The 20,922-nt window shown below is 40.7% G+C and overlaps 1 protein-coding gene and 1 long non-coding RNA gene across 5 annotated transcripts in view; one reads left to right on the top strand and one right to left on the bottom strand.

Moving 5' to 3' along the window:
* Window positions 1–773: 773 nt before the first annotated feature.
* On the bottom strand, window positions 774–8,641 carry CUNH18orf21 (chromosome unknown C18orf21 homolog). Of its 3 annotated transcripts, none has more exons than XM_027643963.1 (5): window positions 8,601–8,641; window positions 7,527–7,549; window positions 6,535–6,734; window positions 3,025–3,233; window positions 774–2,628 (listed from the first exon to the last, which is right to left on the bottom strand). In XM_027643963.1, the coding sequence occupies exons 1-5, from the start codon at window positions 8,624–8,626 to the stop codon at window positions 2,475–2,477; spliced, it is 612 nt and encodes a 203-aa protein (XP_027499764.1). In that variant the 5' UTR covers window positions 8,627–8,641; the 3' UTR covers window positions 774–2,474. The 3 variants fall into 3 exon arrangements, with proteins under 3 accessions (XP_027499764.1, XP_027499765.1, XP_027499763.1); XM_027643964.1 differs by lacking the exon at window positions 8,601–8,641 and adding an exon at window positions 7,693–7,788 and having other exon boundaries at window positions 6,667–6,734; XM_027643962.1 differs by lacking the exon at window positions 8,601–8,641 and adding an exon at window positions 7,693–7,788 and having other exon boundaries at window positions 2,414–2,628.
* Window positions 8,603–20,922, top strand: part of LOC113947420 — a 101,147-nt gene continuing 88,827 nt past the window's right edge. For both annotated transcript variants that reach the window (XR_003527717.1, XR_003527716.1), the window contains exon 1: window positions 8,603–10,697. This is a non-coding gene — a long non-coding RNA (uncharacterized LOC113947420). The remainder of the gene's footprint in view (window positions 10,698–20,922) is intronic.

Genomic DNA, 20,922 nt, shown 5'->3' with positions numbered 1-20,922 from the left:
ATACATGTGTGTAATTTCTGCATATATATATGGAGCTGATGTGTATAGGTATTTATATACCCATATACATTATGTACAGAGATATGTAGATATATATGTTTTTCTGTATTTTTGTGTTTTTCAATACACTGTTTCTGTGAAAGTCCAATAACAGAAAAAGACTGTTTTAAAGGCTTAGGAAAAACATAAAAGCACTGGAGGTCATTTCTACACAGCATTTTTAAGCACACTTGTAAGACAAGGAAAGGCACGTACTGAATGACCTTTTTTAATTTTTTTTCACTGAATAAAGTCTTATAGCTTATAATAACGATCACTTTTAACAACACAGCTGGACATACCTGACAACTCTGGTAATTTCAAAGAAAAAACATGTTGTTTGGAACAAGACAAGACTATATTAACAAATAGCGTCATGCAATAGTGATAGATTTGGAGTGCAGAATAACTGTAGCTTGGTGCCTGCCACCCACAATACACTTTTTGGAGACACCTAGCTTAGACATCTATCCTGTGGTCCGTGAACAGATTGCCCAGTAGGTTTCTCAGCGTGCTGGTTGTGCCCCCCTCACTGTCTTTTATCCCTTATCTGTAGTTTTTATCCAAAAGGAATGCACTCTTGAGACCACAGGGTGGTACGTAAGAAGCACAGTAAACAGGGACAATTGGGAGGTGTGCTTTGATCTAATATTAATGTTGGGGCACCTTAAAACACAGCAGATGGTTTCACATAAGCCTCATAGGAAGCACAGCAATAGTGTAGCTAATGTGTGTACTTTTAACAGGAAATTTTATTGCAAAACTTGTTTTTTCAAACACTTTTGTATAATGCACATTTTCCGTCAATAAGATTGAAGTATTTTTCCAGAGGACTGGATCGTAAATACAGCAACAGGTGAAGTAATGCCAAGTTCTACACTGGAAAAGGCATCACTCCAAGGTTTGTATTTTGATCAAAGAATGACAGTTAATTTGATCCTACACATACATAAGAGACAAATGGCAGTGAACCTTTCAGTTATTGTGCAAGTGTACAGGAGATATAAAAAGGTTACATGCCAATCTTTGAGACTGTATGTGCAATTTACAACAAACTATTCTCCCCTGCCCTGGATTGCTTTCCAGTCTGCCCACTTATTTGCTGGTCCAGTTTTGTTAAGCACTGTTCACTGAGTCTGAAAACACTTAAAAGGAACTATTTACTAGACTAGCAAAAAAAAAAAAAAAAAAAAAGAAAATACAGACATTTAAATTCAAGTATGTAAATGTTTTTAACTATGCGTTCTCTTTTTCAGAGGGGAAATCTGAAGAATTTACCACTGCAGACTGTATGCAGGACGGGCTATGACCTCAGTCCTGAACAGTGACTTTATATACTGTCCTCTCTCATCTCTGTACCAAACTTAAATTGAAAATCTAACACTGGAGACTGCTTTAATCTTGACAATCACCTTTTCCCATCAAAACGACTTCTCTACTGTCCAGGGCAATACTAGTTTTCCAGACTGAAGTCCAGAAAGGAAGCAACTCTGAAGCCTGACAAAACTGAAAGATACTTAAGAAAGAGGTTCTCAGAACTCGGCCATTTTTACGAGACAAAAGTGACCCATTTTGGTAGCACCAGAGCAACTGGAAAAGAAGTATCCTCTCTTCTTTATGACTGTGCCACTCTTCTATCAGTAACTAATCAGGGTGCTGGTACCAGTCTAGTGTGGAGTTCTCAGTTGGTACTGAGAGCATCCCACATCTGAGTGCAATTAGTACACCCAAGGCTCTGTGTTATCATGGGACACATACCATCTGCAGTCCAAATCATGGAGAACATTCTTATGAAAATGAAGAAACTTAAATCTGGTGATAGTTTTCTCTCTCTGTATATGAGTGCTGTCTTAAAAAGTAATTTACCTTTGTAAAGGCTGCGCTTAAATTGCCACAGCTATCAAAATACAGTGACACTACAGGACACTGCATTAGACCCTTGAAAATACTGTACCTGAAGAAGGTGCCAGTGTGTGTGTATTTGTTTTACTCAAACATGCAAAGCAAGGGTGAGATTTTTTTACATTCTGTTGTGATGAATTATCTTAATAGTGGGACAGTGAAGGGGAGCAAACTGTGACCTCCCCATTCCCAAACTGCTTTCTGGTCAGCCAACCTATCTCTTGGTTCTGGTGGATCCACTGATCAATCTGGTATCACTGGCTTCCTCAAAGGATAAATCCTGGCTTTTAATTCTTGGACTATCAGAAACTGCAAAACACGTTCAAGGTTCCCAAGCATAATAGAGTGGCTGTGTTCTCATCTCCCTCTGGCAGGCAGTCACTACTCTTTGAAACCGAGCTTGCCTGTAAAAAAATATGATCTATGCTTTCGCGGGGTACAGGCTTGAGTTTTAGACACGCTGCTTTGTTGATTTACTAGAACTGGAACGATATTTATTGCTGTAATCTTTATTACTTTGAAATAATACAGAACTAAAGTAAAGTCAAGAAGGTCTTGAAATCTGCCTTCTGGTTTCTCTCTTTTTCTTCTAGGTTGAGCATCCGTTTTAGCTTAGAAAAGTGAAATTTGGAGTTTCGGGGAGTCTTGGAAGCAGAGTTGGTTGTTGCCTGTCCAGATTGACATGTTCTGAAAAACAAGACTCAAATGTCTTAAAGGTGAAAAATCAGAATTAACATAAAGTAACTGAGAAAGTGCACATATATAATTTGGGTGAAAAAAAATTCAAGGTAAGTAGTGTATTTTCATGTGAAAGCAGTCAGAAGTATAACTTTGTTATGCAAATTTTAAGACAGACATTTCACATTAATGACACTAACATAACCAAGCATTCTTTTGCACACAGTGGCTTTTCATGAGAATCTCTGATTTTAAAGGTTGGACAGTTAACATTGATCTCCTCAACCATACCACTGAGAAAAACACTTAGTTATCAGTTTAAAGTTTACTAAATGACTGATCTAAAATCAAGACAATACACTCTACTTGGCAAAGTGCTTCTTTAAATAGGAGAGAAACAGGTACCTGGGAAGTGTTGAGGGACCGTTCCCTTTAGATCCCGAACTACTGGAGCTTACAGGTGTAATTTTCTTTGAAGATGGAATTTTTACATCTGGTGTCTTGAGGCTAGATTTAATACTTGGAGTGCCAGAATTCTGTGTCTTGGTTGACAGAAAATCCCTGCTTTTACCATAATGTCTTGTTGTTTTGTTGCATGATTTGCAAGTAACTAGCTGTGGAGAGAAGAAAAGAAATATCAAGCCTTCTTTCAGTCTTTCTACCTTGATGTTATAAAGCCATTTTAAGAATTATCCAAACTCTTCTCCAAATACCATGACACAAATTAAATATTTGCTTAAGTAAAACATGAGATACTAAAAAGTAACAAATACTTTACAACTAATATTTTAATTCAGATTTCTTAAGCCAAACACTTCCTATGGGTTTATCTGGAAATTACTCCAATTCCCTGGTAACTAATTTCAGAAGACCTGTAACTTTGAACTTAACATTGTACAGTGAACTGCAGAGAACAACCCTGTCAAGACAGAAAGATGAAAGAGCAACTGAACTGGATATATGGTATCTTGGGCATACAAGATACATTGAATATACAAGAGCACCTCTGTACATTAGAGGTACTTGTATTTGGCTAAAAAGCATGACATACCATATGATCTACATACATTAGCATATTGTACACCTGATAAAGTCATACTGCACACTTTCCAGGGAGTCTTGAGGTAAAATATTTAAATTACGAAAGTCCCAAAAACTGCCATCTGTTTAACTAGTAACACCAAGTCTCAGTGAACAAAGATGAGGGTTTCTATTAGGGCAAAAATACTTACTACAATAAGGAGGATATTCTGAACAAAGGGCACTTTCTCTTCTCTCTGTTTACTTCTAGGCTGCATGGAACTTCCAGCAGCACAGGAAGCTGAGAGGTGCATCAGAACAGATAATGTCAGACTGTCACAGAGACTGTCAGATATTCCTGATATCCCTTACTGTCATGGCAACTACCCATATTAAGAGACATGAGAGTAATACAACCAGACAACTTTCTGAGGCACACAATTACACTGACAGAGAAAGAGTTACGTGATGTTTCTGGTTAAAAAAACATACTCAAAAGACTGTCACAAAAATGTCTAAGCAGTTTTGAAAACATCTATACCAAATCATTTCAAAGTGTGTAAATTTAACTAAATTCAGATTGTTTAGAAAAAAAATTGCATTTAGAGATGCTGAAATGAAATGTTTTCAGTTACTTAGGTATTTTGACTGTCTCTAGATATTATTTTGTCAGCCTAATGAACTAAAAAAAAAAAGAAATAACGTTAACTTTTGCTGCTCAGGTATCGATATATTTTTAGTTTTTCTAAATGCAATTCAGATGGGAAAAAACCTAGCATCACATGGTGACTTAGCACTCTGTGGAATATAAGTGGAGGTGACCACCTTACAATGCAGGAATTACTGGATTAATAGTAGCACTTCTCAGCTAGTTTCTGTTCCCTGAACTGGATCTGCAGTAAACTGCAAAAATTTTGAAGCCCCAAAATTGCCCTATGTTATATGCCTTTTCATAGCAGAAACAGACTAAAATCAAGCTCTACTTGCTAAAAAAGGTATCAGAGGTACAACCTGTCACATTGTTGCTCACTTTAATTTTCAACCACACTTGAATCTTCATTTTCACAAGTCTCAGATATTAGATTACAGGGATCTACATTGCTAATTTTGAAAGCTGCCAGTTGCTGACAGCATTTTAAAGACTAAGATGAGAAATACTTAAACCATAATCCGTAGAACAAATGCAAACTGAACAGAACAAAAGTGCAGCAAACTGTAGTTACATACCAAGATTAAAATATTATCCAGAGTTTACATTGGACCTCTTTGGAACTGAATTTTAAACTACTTATATGAATGCACAGTGCATCCTTACAAACTCTCTCCAGCTACAGAATAAGACTAAGAACCCATCATAATTTCGTGTTCATCAGTTGCTTAAAGAGAGAGTTCTTAAGATACCCTTAAATGTTTGTGATCCCAAGATTTCAGCTCACAGAATCTTAGAACACCCTGAATTGGAAGGCACCCACAAGCATCATCAAAGTCCAACTCCTGGCCCTGAATAGGACAGCCCCAAGAGTCATACCATGTGCCTGAGAGCATTGTCCAAATGCTTCTTGAACTCTGTCAGCCTTGGTGCTGTGACCACTTCCCTGGGGAGCCTGTTCCAGTGCTTCACCCCCTGGGTGAAGAACCTTTTCAGATATCCTTTCTGAAGCTCAACTATGCTCTACAATTTGGGGAAAGTCATTTATGGAGCATCTTATTTTGCTCTCACAGCCAAGAACCTCGGTGATATTTCCTGAGTTTAATGTTGTTTTATAACTCTTTAATAATTTTTGGTTTCATAAATTTTACTCCCCAAACCAGCCGACTGTAATAGAAGAAAATACCAAGTGTGCTAGCAACTGCTGTGCACAATAGGGTGCTGTTTCATTTGTTACAACAGCCATTCACATAACGTGTTCTAAAAGTAGTACATACCTTGGCAACACTAGCTTAAACGTATACTATTATTCTTCAAATAGTAGTTATTATAAAAAATAGTAATTAAAGCTCACATTCCTAAGTACTTCTAGGAAAAATAACTGAACCCCCAAGAGCAACATCAGCTTGTTGAAATTACCTCCATAGTTTAGTTTTCAAAGATTTCTATAAACAGTAATATTCAGACAAATGTAAAAAATTCAATTAATACAGAAGGTAACAATAATCTGATGTAGCCATGACAGCCTAGTGAAATAAATGAAGTAAAGCTTGTGTAAAAATATATTTGCTCAACAACTGATAAAACTGAAACAAAGGTGGTAAATGTCAAGTTATCACAACAAGCCTGACTTCAGTCAATGGCACGTTTTGCTCCTTAGGTATGGGACTATTCTTAGCAATGGATTTAGGATCTACATGGCTCTATTAAGGCTCTGCATCTGGTACAGTTGCCTGGTCCTAGTTCTGCCACATTTGTAGGAAAAAAAGGAACAGGCAGAAATCTGCTACTCCTGCCATTTTTTTTGCAAAGCTATGCTAATGATACAGTAGCTGACAGTGGAAATACCAGAGCTTCTGGCAGGAAAAGATTACTTAATTTTCAGCAAGAGCTTAGACATCTGCAGAGTCTACCCAGACTGCTGCTAAAGATATCACAGGGAAGGCAGAGCTGTTTGCGTAGCTTCTGACAATGTGGGGTTGTGGGGTTTTTTGGAGGGAAAAATCTTACTGTTCTTGTCATTGTTCATGATTTATCTATTGGGGAGGGTAGATTTAAAAAGTTTTGATTATTAATAGAAGTTATTCCAAAAGAAAGAGTCATACGCTCATGAAAAAGAAATGTGCAGGTGTGGGCTCCTCTTCTGAGAGAAAGGTTTCTGTATCTTCTTTTTTATGCCACTGAAATAGGGACATGAAATTTAGAGAAATGTCATGTACTTGTCACTCCCAAATAACTGTCCTTACCAGAACGCTGCTTGACTCCCTGTACTTTTTCAAAAGCTTTGTCTGTTTCATGTTAAGTTTATGGTTCTTTGCCTCTCGCTTAAGAACTTTCTCTATCTGTGGAGACACTTTCATCTTTGGTTTGAGACGCACTCGGTAGCTGTCAGGAACCAGGAACTGGAAGCAGTAAGGACATATCCTTTCTAATCCACGTTCATTAGCTACAGATAAATAAAGGTAGAAGAATGAAAAAATTATTTTTATAAGCAAAGATTCATAGAGTATGTTTCAGTTTCAGCAATACCTAGATACGTGTTTTTATGTTTAAGAAACAACTAGGATCCTTAAATCTTCGTTTGCGAAGCCTAGCCATGATGACAACTAGGATTCCAGAGGAAGCTGGGCAGCAGTATGTGCTCAGCTAAGCACAACTCAGAGTAATTTTATGCTTATGGTGTAAGTTTACACAATACGTAACTGCAGATTTTACTGAAAAATGAAATTCCTCTCTGAAAATCTTTTAACAACGGAGGCTCACAATTCTGCAAGGAGCTCCCTGCAGGCACACTCTTGCCAGATCAGGGACACCAAAGCCTTGTAAAGCTCTTCGCCCGTTTTAAGTGCGAGAAAACGACCGCACCTCAGCCTGGGATTAAGGAATGCTTTGAGATAATTTTCAGACCCAGTAAGAGGCTCCTGCATCTGCTTTATCAGCTCCTGCTACCAGAGCCGGAGTCGAGCCCCTCTCCCTACACCGCTGAGGAACACCCGGCCCCTGCTCTCCGGCAAGCTCGACATTCCTGGCGGCAGCCAGGAGCACAGCGCGGCACAGCCCTCCGGGTGCAGTGCAAAGGGAGAGCGGATAATGGAGAAAATGGGAAAGGCGGCATTCCCACGCTCCTGCCCCTCGGCAACCTCTGCGCTGCCCTCCCTCCGCTGGAGGGGCGCCCTGCTCCGAAGCCCCTCTCCTCCGGCCCCGGTACCACCGTGTGTGCCCGGGGGCCCTCACTCGCCTCGGGAACTGCGGAGCGTCCACCTGCGGGAGAGAGGGAAAGCGTCACGGCACCGCCACCGGGCGGGGACACCCCGCGCGTCACCACCGCGCTCTCTCTCCCACCATCCCCTCCCTCCCACCCGCCCGCCCCCACCGCCACCCCCACCCCCGGCGCGGCTCCTTACAGCAGGAACCGCGCCTGTCCCGGGCAGGCTTCTGCCAGCTGCGCCGCCGCCGCCACCAGCAGCCGCCGCCGCCCCATGGCGCCGAGCGCCCGCCCCGCCGGAAGGGAAGCACGGCCGATGTGCAGCGCTCGGCCGAGCCCCGGCGGCTGCCCGCGGCCGCAGCTTCATGGTACCGGGCTCGGGTGGGCCCGCGGTACCGCGGGTCGCTGGGCCGGGAGCGGGGGAAGGGCCGGGGTCGGCCGGGGCTGGCGCTGAGAGCGGCGGCGGGGCCCCGCGGCCGCCCCGGGGGTTCGGCGGGCGGAGGGGCCGGGGGGGAGCCGAGCCCGGCCCTCACCGCGCCGCCCGCTCGGAACGGGGAGTGGATGCTCGGGAGCCGCCTGTGTCTCCAGCGGCGTGAAAAGTTTTGCCTGTAGGGAAGAAAACTTTTACCCTAGGGAAAAAACATGAGGAAGAACTTTGCGTTGAGGGTGGCAGAGCTCTGGAACAGGCTGCCCAGGGACGTCGCTGAGTCTCCCTCTCTCTGGAGACATTCCAAACCCACCTGGACGCGTTCCTGTGTCACCTGCTCTGGGTGACCCTGCCTTGGGGTCCCTTCCAACCCTAACTATTCTGTGATTCTATGGGGGAAAAAAAAAAAACACCAAAAAAACCAAAACCAAACAAACCCCAAACCAAACCCTACGGATGTCTCTGTCAGGGATTGTCACGTGAAGGATTTGCAGCAGCAGCAGCTCCAGAGTGACGCCTGATGCTCGGGAGTGCTGAGCTTAACCCGTCGCCCGCTCTATTTGAGGTGCCCTTCTATGAATTTTGGCAACTGCATACTTGCTTTATCGCTCTGCAAATGTGCTCCCATTAAAAAAAACCCAACCGAACAAAAACCAAAAAACAAACCCTCAGCTTTTCACCGTTTGATGTGTGTCCTCGGCCCCATTCATTTGCTAGATGTTTTCCTCCTTTGATCTGTTGGTAATGGTGTTCATTTAGGAGAGGTATTCAGCCGAGCAGGCTTCGATATTCTATCAAGGAATTTGAATAAATACAATTATTTCTTATTTTCTAACATGGAATAGCTGAGAGCTTTAGGCATAGAAAAAGCATGGGGCAAAAAGGAATTTCAGGGCTCCCTTTAACAGCTTTACAATGCAGTCAGTAAATCTGGCTTGTTAATGAAATATTCGTAATAGCTACAATTAGGGCCTCTGCTGACTTTGAATTGAAAATAATTTTTTTCAATGAACCTTTCAATATTATATTTTGATTGCCATGTTGCTGGCTTGGTTGATCATAGTTTTTATGTGAACTCTTATCTTTCCTAAGTGGAAGAGCAGGGATGTCGTATAATATCTATTTAAAGCACGACCAGTGTTCATCAGTCAACAGATTTTTTGGCAAATTAAATATTCCTGGTTATTAATATTGGTGGGAAAAAAATGAATGTATTTTTTGAATGCAAGTAAGGAAAAATAGTTCCAACACTTTTTTGAGGGGTGGGTCTATTTTTGTAATTTTTTAACCATGCTTGCTCCCTAGGAGAGTTGGTTGCAGAGAAAGAATGGTACAGCAAGATAATGCCATGTTCTCTCCCAGCCTCTGCCTAGCAAAAGGGAAATGTGCTGGAGATTTATTCTGTTGCCTGGAGCTGACAGACTGACTTCTTCCTGCCCCTGGAATGGTGCAGGTGGGCCAGAACACTTGCACCAGCACCCTGGTTTAACTTTTTTTTTGGTGAGAACAAGTGCATGAGTGACCTGGTTAGCAAGCACTGTGCTTTACTTATTAAGCAGTGACTAATACAATGCAAAGGATTAATTTTGATTTCTCCACCAACCGCTTTCCCCTCCCCCACACTCTTACACTCTTCTTATTCCTGCTTTTTTCTTCTCAATCTCTTACAGTCTGTCTGAAATGCTGATTTTTTTTTTTCCTCTGCTCCTGGAACAACTCTGGGCCATTCCCTTTTTTATCTTAATTTGCTGGGTTCTCTTTGCATAATAGATCATCTTTGTCCGAAAAGCCGTGCCAACAGCCCCTCCCAGTGCCATTCATACACAGTATGTGTCTTGCCCCGAGTCCTGTCACATGATGTTTCCCATGTTAGGTGTGGTGCTGAATGTGCTAAACAGAACTCTTAGACACAAAGGGGAAATGACCAAAACCCATGGCCTTAAATTCATGGCTCTCTACCAGCCCCTTCATGCAGAACTCCCATCAAAAGTCAGTATTTCTGTGCATCCAGTGCTGGCAGGACCAAACCCTTAAAGTCAGGTAACATTCAGATCCCCAGTACAGTATTTGTGGCATCAGTGGGGTGAATTCATCTGCATTTCAAGGCAGAATGCATTCATCTGTACTTTCTCCTGCCTTTTGTTCGCAAAAAAAAAACCAACAAAAAACCCCACATTAGCAGAGCCATGTTACTGCTTCCTGCTTCTGTTGTTTAGTGTTTTGCAGCTACCACGGCTGGCCAAGAAGCTGTAAATCTTGCCTGGTGTTCTGTAACAAAGAGAAAAATAGAATGATTTGTGTTGACTTTTGGTCATCGTGTATCATTATCGATCCGAGGGAGGGCGGCGGGGGAACGCGTTACCGTGTATCTGTTGCTCGCCAGTTCTCCGGGAAGGCGGCGTTACCCAGCAGTCAGTAGAGGGCAATAGAGAAATACAGTTTTGCGATGCCTAAAGGATTTAAAGCCCTGATTATGTGTTTACAGAAAAGAAAAAGAAGAAAAGAAGAGCCAGGAGGATAGGTTGTTCAGTTTACTACCGGAGACCTGACTGTGACAGACTACCAAGGAAACAAAATTTTCTAAGAGAGTAAAGAAGACCCTCTGCAGCATTTGCAAGGGTCTCCTTTTTTTCTTCAGAGTTACGTGGGATAACTTAGCCAGAACTTATTGATGTCTGCATGTTCAGTGGACTCGGGAATGGACTGGGAGATGCAGAAAGGCACTCTTTGGAAGGAACAGAAGAGGAGGCATTTCAAAAATCCTGCAGGTGACCGAGGTGAGCAAACTCACAGCTTCTCTTTCGGGTGAGATAATAGATGTTCAGTCAGCTGTATAAAAGTCATGAGCAAACTGAGTGAGTGATTGAAATTAGATGAGAATTTTGCTTTTTTGGGCATGCTGGTGCAAGATTAATTTCCTCTTGGAAAAAAAGAAGGGATAATGATGCTACAAGGATAAGCATTTCTAAGCATACATTATTTTGGAGACATGCTAAAACTGGTGAGCTGTTTTATGTGTGATATTTTATATTAAACCTGTTTGAAACATGCTCATCATTTTACAAGGTTTGTGTGCTACAGTTCCTAGACTCTGGTTTACAGATAAATATATAAATAAGATGTAACTATTATTGTTCCTTTTAGCGGAGATTTTTGCTCATCTCTTTACTAAGAGATTTTTGGATGCATGTTGGCAATGCCCTCAGGTTCTTCAAAGGCTTTATAATCAGAAAGATACTGAGAAATGATAACAAAGAATATAGCAATAACAAAAGGAGTTGAGCCATAGAAATCAAGGGAGTGACAGAGGCTTGGGAAAGCAGAAAAAAACCCAAAAGACTAAGTTAGGAAATAAACATATGAAACACTTTTCTCTTGCCAAGATCTCAGCTGGTGTCACCATAACACTTGGAAAATATCCTCAGGATGGTGGGAACCATTAAAGCAGTACAGATTATCAGAGGATAAACTTCCACTTCAGCTGCCACTGGTAGCAGAAGTGACCAATAAGAAACGTTTAGGAAATGAAAGATGAAGAATCAAAGCATTGACATTCTGGGGATATCACAGAGCAAGTGCAAGGGTATCTAGAGGTCAGTCAAACAGTATCCATCTGAAACAAGGCAGGGTGATAAATAAATAAATCATATTCTAAAAAGTATCATCAGCTTTGAAAAGCTAATTAAAGGAAAAGTTTTCTGGTGTTCCTCCTGAGCACAGATTTATTTTGTAAGTGGTATGATAGGTAAGGCTATGACACAATGATTTTTCTGTGCCTTGAATGCCAGAACATGTAAAAGATTAATATGTTTATTGTTAGTTTATACATTGTTCATACATACTTCTTTGTAGTATATACCTGAGGGAGGTAAAAGATAACATACACAAACTGTGTCACTATTTTCCATGGGTTGGCAACATCCATCTGATAGGGAATAAACCCCATAAATATCAGAATCCACCTGGTATTGAAAACTACGAGTTCCAGTTTCCAGTTTTTAATTCCCTTTATTCCATTTCCAGTATTCTATGTCTTGTATACTTGCAAATCCATTCTCTCAAAAGAAAATAGAAATTAAAGATGGTACTGAACAAAAACCTGAGAGAGAAATACACATGCAGTTTAAGGATATCTATACTTGTGTGCCAACTCTTCTTTAAAGTGGCCCCTCGCAGAAGTTACTAGTTCTGTATCTAAAATACGAAGCTCTTGGGCAATAAACATTCTCTTATAGCTGTTACCTATTTTCAGTGAATTTAGCAGTGTTGCTTTTTGGTGTTTGCTGAAGAGTTTTCCCACAGGTCATATCTCTATGGATACAGTGGAAGGGATTGTTGTAGTGGGGAGCCACACAGGTCAGCGGCTGGGGCTAACGAATGGGAGCTACTGCTTGTTGAAATCCAGGCTTTGCTTTTCCTCTGTGTCACTTTGGGGTACATTAGGCTTGTTTATGGTCAGCGTATGAAGTGTCCAGCCTGGAACCTTGCCAAGGCTGAGGGCCAGGCTTTGAATGGCAGGGTGCAGATTGTACAGTGAGGCCCTCCTAGCATGGAAGTTATGAGAAAGGCCATTGACTGGTTGCAGTGTCCTTCAGTACATAGATAAATATACTTCTATGCCAGTTCTGCATAGGAGTCCTTGTCACTTAGAGTGTCACCTTTTTATGACCTTGAGTCATAAAAAAAAAATTCCTTCATTTTCACTCACAGAACAGTTGTCTAAAAATGTTGAAATCTCAAGGCAAAGTTCCAACTGTGAAAAAGATGGTGCTAATTAATGTGTTAATTGTCATGTAAACCTCCTTGTTTAATGAGATGTGAAATAGCCCCTACCGTTAGGAATATCAGTGTGCACAGGAGTTTGTCCCAAGTGCTCAGGGTCATTTATTGCTGTGTTGCAGCACAACCCAGGGCTGCTATTTCAGCCTCTTGCCAAAATAGAAATGTTTTACTTTCTGATGAGTCATCTGGGTTTCACTGAGATCTAGCAAGGTTTCCCCACCCTATTCTTCTTTGCTGTACAGTCCAGGCCCTGCCCTAGAGGCCTTGCTTTCCCAGGGATAGATGGGGTGGAACCCTCCTCAGCAGCTGTTGGCTCTGTTCCTTGATTAACTTGGAGGGGACTGCTAATGAATGGAACATTTTCTCTGTCACTGGAGCTGAACTTGCAGCATTCCTAGCCTTTTCTGGCCAGCAGTGTGGCCAGTGCTGGCAACTGAGTTGGAGTTTGCCACACATTGCGCTTAAATGTTACCTGCATCAAGACAGAAAGGGAAGTAGGTCAACCAAAGGAGGAAACTTTAATCTATTTTCCATATTGGTCATATTTACTAATAAACAACACAGAAGAGCTATATGTTTCAAGAAAATATTCCCCCCCCCCCCCCCCCCCGCCCCCCCGGTGCAAAAGGGGATAGAGGAAAACTTAATTTTTTTTAAATTCTTTTTATTTAAATTTTTTTTCTTTAAATTATTATCTTTCCCTTTTAATTCTGAGCTACCTGTTCTAAGGTGGCACTGATTTGACCATGAGGTTGAACTAGATGACCTCTAGACATTTCCAACCTTACCCTGTGATTTTCAACAGTCATGCTGTTATTTTGGATTTTTCCTGGCTCCAAATTACCTGAGAGAGGAAAAACCCCCACAACTATTTTAAGATAATTTTCTTTCCCCGTAAGTTATTATTTTAATTCATTGAAAATGGACCAGGGAGAATAAAAAAATCAGGTACTTCCAATAAATAACTGTGTTATGGAATAGTTCTTTGCAGTTGTTACTTTCTGAATTTTGTTATAAAATGCTTTGATTACCATGTTCAGGCTGTTTTACAGAATTGCTATTATGCAGAAATTTAGTCTGGTTAGGACTAAATTGTTTGAGGGCTGTACTCCCTGCTGCAGTCAAAAAGTGGCTTCTTACACCTGTAGTCACCAACTGATTCTTTCAGTTTATGCTTGGTGAGTCAGATGGCAAGAAGGGGTAAAATATTTACTGGTAAAGTGTGTGAAATAATATGAATTTGAAAAATCCATATTGTTTTTTCAGTAATCCATTTTAGCTAAGTTCATTCGAAATTAAACTGTTTACCCAGCTGACATCCTTAATTCATCACCCTTGCTCAAACTGAGATCTTCAAAGCCATTTACAACAGCTAAACAAACATATCTTTCATTAGCTTCGATTATAAAGCCTGATGAAGTGTGCAGAAGATCTGAATCTTTAGAGATGACAGTGATGGATATAATTTAGACACAGGAGAGGTAGCAGAATCAGTGATGCTTAGAGTGAACTTTAATCCAGAGTTTCACAGTCAAATATAGGTGGGCAGTGCGTTGCTCCTTATGTGCTTCAAAACTGCTTCTGAGGCACAGTGGTAGCACAGCACATTGTACCTGCCCTGGGAAGTGAGAACTTGAGTCTTCATTGCTGGCAATGTGGCATTGTCCCCAAAACTTACCCCTCTTTAAAGGATAAACTGGAGTGGAGAGGATGTAACTATCTCCTAAGTCTGAAGCAGCTACAGTAAAGAGGAAAAACTCCATGTAACACCAATTTAATTAGTATGCAATATCATTGCCTTGATTAGTGATGGAAAACAGTGAATGTTGTATTATAACTGCACAATTCTCCAGTAGTGAAAGGATCTAGCCTTTGTAAAGTTGGCCTGCATGCAAGGCCCTCTGCTTTCCTGTGCCCCTCAGAGATTTTGTACAAAACAAAACAGCAAGGAATAGGTGATTCAACAGAAGATTTTTTTTTTTTTCCCTAAAACCTCAGAGGTCTCTGCTTAAGCATCCTAAGCTAGAAAAAGCTAACAGTAGTTATATGCACATACGTTAAACAAACATCAGTGGAGTTGTCATTAACTTGCTGCTTATTTAAAGTGTGGGGAGGGCCTGAGGCGATCTCCAGACTTTTTGAAGAAGGCACGTAGCCATACGTTTTTATGTATTCTTTTCATTATTATTAGATAATGCTAACAATAGTGTTGAAGTATTGTCTGCATCAGTCTCCTGAAAGATCATATTGGCCCTCAGTGAAGAAAGACTTGTTTTCCTTCTTCAGAGAAGTAATTTAAGGGTTAAGCTGATGGCAGGGCAGGCATAAGAGTTTGTCAATTCATAATTGGTTTGTACAAATGAAAATTATTTTTTTCCTTACTGTGTCCTTAAGCAATGTTTTCCTGATGAAAGTGTGTATTGGTTTTTGGGTTGATTGGGTTGGTTGTTTTTTGTTGTTGGTTTGTTGTTTTTTTTTATCTCCTTCTTTCTCCAAAGCCAATCTGAGATGTCTGCATCCCTTATCACTGCTTGAAAAAAAGACCTGGTTATCATAAGAATAGGAAAGATAGGACAGTGGAAACCCCAAAGGAGTAAAAGTCCAGACAGAGATGCACTGACATACTGTAAGGTCTATGAAGAGCTTGTCACAGTGCCTGATGGCTCTCAGCTTCTGTTTCATTTGCTCTGATGGTTAATCATTTGCTTGAGTGCTCAGGTGCCATGGTGATGGACACACTACCAGTGCCACAAACCCAGCATGCTGCATATTTATTGGAACATTATTTTTGAAAGGAAGCCAAAAATAAATACAACTTTTGAAAATCCTCAGCACAGCTAACATTGCCATTTACTTTCCACTCTAACAATATAAATTAGCATGGCAGAATGGACGCATCTTCCTCCCATTTTCGATTTTTTCCTTCTGCTGTTGATATCCATAGCTTTCTCATTAAGTGGTTTGAAAGGCTTTAGACTTCCTCCATATGTTGAGTATTGCACATTTGTGCATTGGCCTTTCTGTGCAGCTATTGAGATGTTAGTTCCACTGTCATCAATATTAACATCAAGGAAAGGGCCTTGGAATAAGAGCCAAATGTATCCTTGCTCCGTTAAGCTCCAGCAGTTTGCTAAGTGTGACCTTTGTGAATCTACGGGTATAAAGTTCAACCTTGAAAATCTTGGCTGGCAACTAACTGCTGGAATGCCAGTTGGCAAGATATTCCTTCTTCTTCTCCAAATGCGAGGCCTTGTGCATGAATAGCTCCAATGCAGCATCTCTTCCGCAGTGTCACGTTTTGAAGTCTGATCCTCACACAGACCTCTGTTGCTGTTGTTACTTTTTATAGTGCTGTGCTATTTATATCTCTATTTGAATATGAATGGTGGCCACCACGGGGAATTTAGCACTGAACAGTAGTTTCCCACTGAGGGCATTGCTGTGCTAGCATCCCTCCAAGATAACTGCGTGGAATATAGAAACAGATATTATCTCTTTATCACAAGCACCTTATGAGTTTGCTCCTGGTTTTAGTATCTTGAATTGCTTCACAACGCTGCTCTCTGACCATTGGTGCCCAGAGCAGATTGAATTAGCATGCTGGCAGTCTGTGAACCCCCAGAACACGGCGTGCCCACAAGGCAAGCTAAACCACAGAAGAAGGGATCAGATGGAGCTAGATGCAAGGTATGAATCCACTGGAGTTGGATAATTGTTCCTCAGACTCCACTGATCGTAAAAGCTTGCTTTAACTTTTGTTTCAGCCCACAGGAAATGGAAAAGACATCCTTTCTCCCTTACATTTCCTTCACATGATATAAAAGTACCAAATTTTTTTTCACGCTTATCTTACCATCTGCTCCAACAGCAATTAGCTCACCAATTGGTGTTGGACAAGCTCAATTAATACATGGTAAAAGCATGCAGAAAACCTCAAAACTCAAACAGCGATGCAGGGATGCTGCTTATCTCTCCCTGGCATGAGGTAGGAAGGGCCTACTTGGCAGAGTTGGAGACAGAAGTGTGAAGACAAAGCAACACCATTTGAATCCCCCATATTACTGATTTTTTTTTTTTTTTCTGAAATACAGTAAAGAGACTAAATATGACAATCCTATAAACATTTCTGAGTCAAAGACAGAGTGAGATTTATAGGACTTGTGGGTTAGGACAGTGGCCACCTCCTAGTGTGCTTCCTGTGAGATCTGAACTGATGTTGCAGGGGTGGTGGGAGAGAAGCCGTGATTGACCCTCTAGGGATTTAGTTTGAAAGGCATTGGAATTGGAGTCCTCTCCTCTCTATCAATTCTTCTGCAGTATGGGACTTTCCACCTTGGCACCATCCAGTACTTGGACTCTCTAGGATACACAAATCCTTGTAAAACATACCAGTAACAGCTGCTGTGCTCTGGTGCTTTACTGGAGTGAAAGAACAAACCTTGAGGAAAGTGGGAGATGGGTGGTGCTTGCCTCTCCTAACTCCAGGGCCAGTGCAGGTAGAGTCACATCTCTCACCCAGATGGAAGATGGGTCAGACTGCCCACACCATGGGGTGTGGTGTGGTATTGTAGGGTGTGGAAGTAATACCTTAACATTCCTGATCCCTGTAGTACGATTGCAAAACTGGCATCAGAATACGAGTTTTCCTGTAAAATAATTTTATTGCCATGATATTACCAGTCATACAGGCAACCCTTCCTGCCAACCATTTCCTTCTTTTCCGTGCTGTGCGGTAATTTTTTGTTTACTTTGTTTACTTTGAATACTTTTGGTTACTTTGCTTACTTTGAATGGTTTTTTTGGTGTTCCTTTGCAAAGGGTATTGCTGAAGGGTATTGCCGTTCACAGGTAGGGTGCAATTCAGTCCATCATCCTTCTTTTCCTAAGGTTGTTCCACTTTTGAGAACCACCCTAGAACACGTGCAAATTGAGCGTGGATAGAGGCATCTCTTGCCAGCAAATCTGTGCACTTGGATTTTTCTATGGACTGTTGTCTGAAACTTGGCAAGTCTTTTGAATCTTTCCTGGATGAGCAGTTCTGGATCATTCACCAATTTTTTGGGGAGTTGGAATGAAAATAAACATGTGCTTGGGATGCTGAGTGCAAACTCAAACCCAGACTTTCCCACTGTGAGCCCAGAACAGAGAGATTTAATTTGGCCTTTTATGGATTATGATCTAGTGTCAGAATTATATTTTGAGTCTGAGTGGCATGCAGCGTCTGTGATAGTCATGTAAATATACTGGTTTAGTGCTTGCAATATATTTACAGCCTCCTATTAATTGCTGACTAGTGGTGTTTTCCATTTTGGCTACAGTGGGAGAAGCTGTGGGCCTTACTGTTGGTACTGGATTTGGTACTTTTGATAGTAACAAAATCTACAGGTGTAGAAGCACCATAAATCTTCAGACCTGAGGGTCAGAAATAAGTCCATTACTGAACAATCTTAACGTCTGTTGGAATGAACAGACACAGAGTTTGTGTAGGTTTATGCAGTCAACTGCAGCCATTGACTGTTCACTATCATAAAAGAAGATCCATGATATTTCTGTCCTCAAATACTTGGTAATTTTGGCTTAAAGCAGTAGGCCCAAATCCAAACTGAGTTCAGGTGTTTAAAGTGTCTAGTAAACAACAGGTATTAGTATGGCTGGAATCAAAAGTATTGTAAGGCAAGGAAAGCAATTGCCTGGTCTGGTGCTGAAGGGGTTAATGAAGAATTAAGGAGAGGAAACAAATAAAGTCTTCTGTGTTTAATTTTTCAATCTCTTTGCTGTCTGCCAATCCTTTACACGAGTGCTAAAAATTTCATACAAAAATTAAAAATGTATTTTAAAAACCAATTTAAGAAGCTGAACATGCAATGCTAACTTTGGAAAATTGCAGCTCTATTTTCTGACAGAATCTTACATTTGTGACTAAGGGAAAACTTGATTATTTCAGTGGATTGCTGGAGAAGTAGATGTGAATTTCTCTTTATCCATTCTCACCTTAACGGATTGACTTGGAGACCTTCAGTTTCAAAGAAGGTTAAAGTGTCAGAGGAGTACATATGCAACAGACAGGTTTTCTGGAAAAAACCCTAGATTTGATAAACTTTCAGAAAAATTTCACGACTTGCTGAAGACAAAGTACTTTTGTTGTGAATGTTTGCTGGTCCCACCAAAGTTGATGCTCCTTTGGGAATTCACTTCAGCTGAGACTAGGACTTTGGTTATAGGCTGTTGTGAGCACTGAAGATGAAGACACTGGTCATTAAAGCTGTGTCAGCGTCTCAGCAATGAATTGATGTTCTTTTTGGCTGAAGTTCAATGTTCTTTGAATGAGAACTCTTGATTTACATTAACTGTTTCTCAACCATTCTTGTGTGACTATTAAGCTGATGTCTTGCCGATTTCTTTGTGGAGCCACCAAAGAAATAAGCAAAAAAAATATAAAAAAAAATAAAAGAACCTCAACCAAACAAAACCCCACAGAAAATATTGATTTCAGTTTGGTGGTTGCTGTTGAATCTGCTTGTCCTTCCCTCATGCAGCTGCAGAACTTACTGGCATTGCAGGTAGGTTGTTTGACTGTTTCCTTTTGAAGCTTTGCCAGTTCTGCTTTGTGGATCAGCCAACAACAGCCTCCTGAATTGTGCTTGCACCTGTTTCCTCTTCTTCTGGAATAAGCAGTTTTTTCTGAAAAGGTCCTTGACAAAGGCCAAAGTTGCACACCTAGCCCGACCCACTGATATAAAGGAAATCACATTTTCTTGGTGTTTGTAGAATGAAAGTGGCAGCTGTTACCATGAGAATAGGCAATTTATGAAAGAAGTCTTGAGAAGGCTGAACATTACCACTAATCGAAGAGACTGCAGTCAAGACAAAAGGTTAATGTTCAAGATCTGCTAATTAGGAGAGAGCTGCTTTTCTGGTAATGTGAGGATGGATACAAATGACTTCTGTTTGATAAAAATGCTGTTGTCCTGGCTAATCCCTGAACCTATTATTTTAGATACAAGGGTTAGATTCATCCCTAGTATAGTATCCACTGATTTGTTTTCAAATAGGTTGAAACTTAATGGGTAAAAATAGGCACTATTTCCTGGAAAGCTTCTTTCAGATACTTTCTACTTCACATTCCTTTTTTGGAGACATTTTTCTGCATTTTGTTTTGTATTTTGCAATTACTGATATCCTCTCTGTCCTTTTGTCTCTGCTCAACACATTTTCAGGGGTGTAGAAATTACTGTGGTTCTTCAAATGTCTCCTTAAATGTGCTGAAAATGTTATCAGCAAATAGAGAAAAGGCTTCGTTATTTCTGCTGCACTTCCTCTGATGATTGACTGTACCAAGACAAAGTGCATAATATAAGAAAGTCATCATCTGCAAACACGAATGTTTGGGCCAGATCGTCTCTCCTCATATGAAGTGCCAAATCTTCACTCTCTTCAGGAGAATTCCATCTCTCCACAAGTTCTGAAAGTACAGTTTCTGTTAAATTTCTGAGCTTTAGAGCACCCATCTGACAAACTCCGTCTAAGCAGCTAATAACAATTTTTAAACAATTCCACAGTTTGCCCTGGATTATTTCACGAAATACTTAATTATTCTTAATTAAAACTTCTGTTGATTGTATTTTTGTGAGCCTTAGCTGTTCAAATAATCTTGGGCTGTACATTCTTCTCTTTATTTATTTTCACTTGTAAGTAGCCTGCATTATTGCAAAAGCCTTTATCTGTGTAATTAGTTTTACATGGATTTTGTAATGAAAACTGCATGTGAAAAATGGAATGGTAAATGTTCTTGGTTATGTTCCCCAAAATGACACCAGTAACATCGAAGCAGTAAAAATGTCAACACCACACTATTAATGGAGCTTAAGGACCCTCTGTGACCAGTGGATGCAAGCAATGGGTCCAGGAAATTGTAAAGGGCATTACAGCATGTGATACTTCCAACTATATCTCAACCTCTATCTCAAAGGTTGTAATTTTACCCTTACTCTTTTATCTGGGAGGTTATTTGAGGAACTCATAGGCTTATTGAAACTTCCCTTCTTTACAGCCTTGATGAATGTGTGGCATGTGTACTGCCTTCCCCCCTGCCCATGCTGTTGTTGCTCTATAAATTAAATAACACTTCTCCCACCTGGAAGCATCTTCCTCAAGACATTTCTAGCCAGCAGCTACATGCTTACGTAGCTCTTCTGTTACTGGGCTAAACCACTTAATTCT

Source organism: Corapipo altera, unplaced genomic scaffold (assembly GCF_003945725.1).
Source record: "Corapipo altera isolate COAL_440 unplaced genomic scaffold, ASM394572v1 24b, whole genome shotgun sequence".
Lineage (NCBI taxonomy): Eukaryota > Metazoa > Chordata > Aves > Passeriformes > Pipridae > Corapipo > Corapipo altera.
This window is presented reverse-complemented; position numbering and strand designations above follow the sequence as displayed.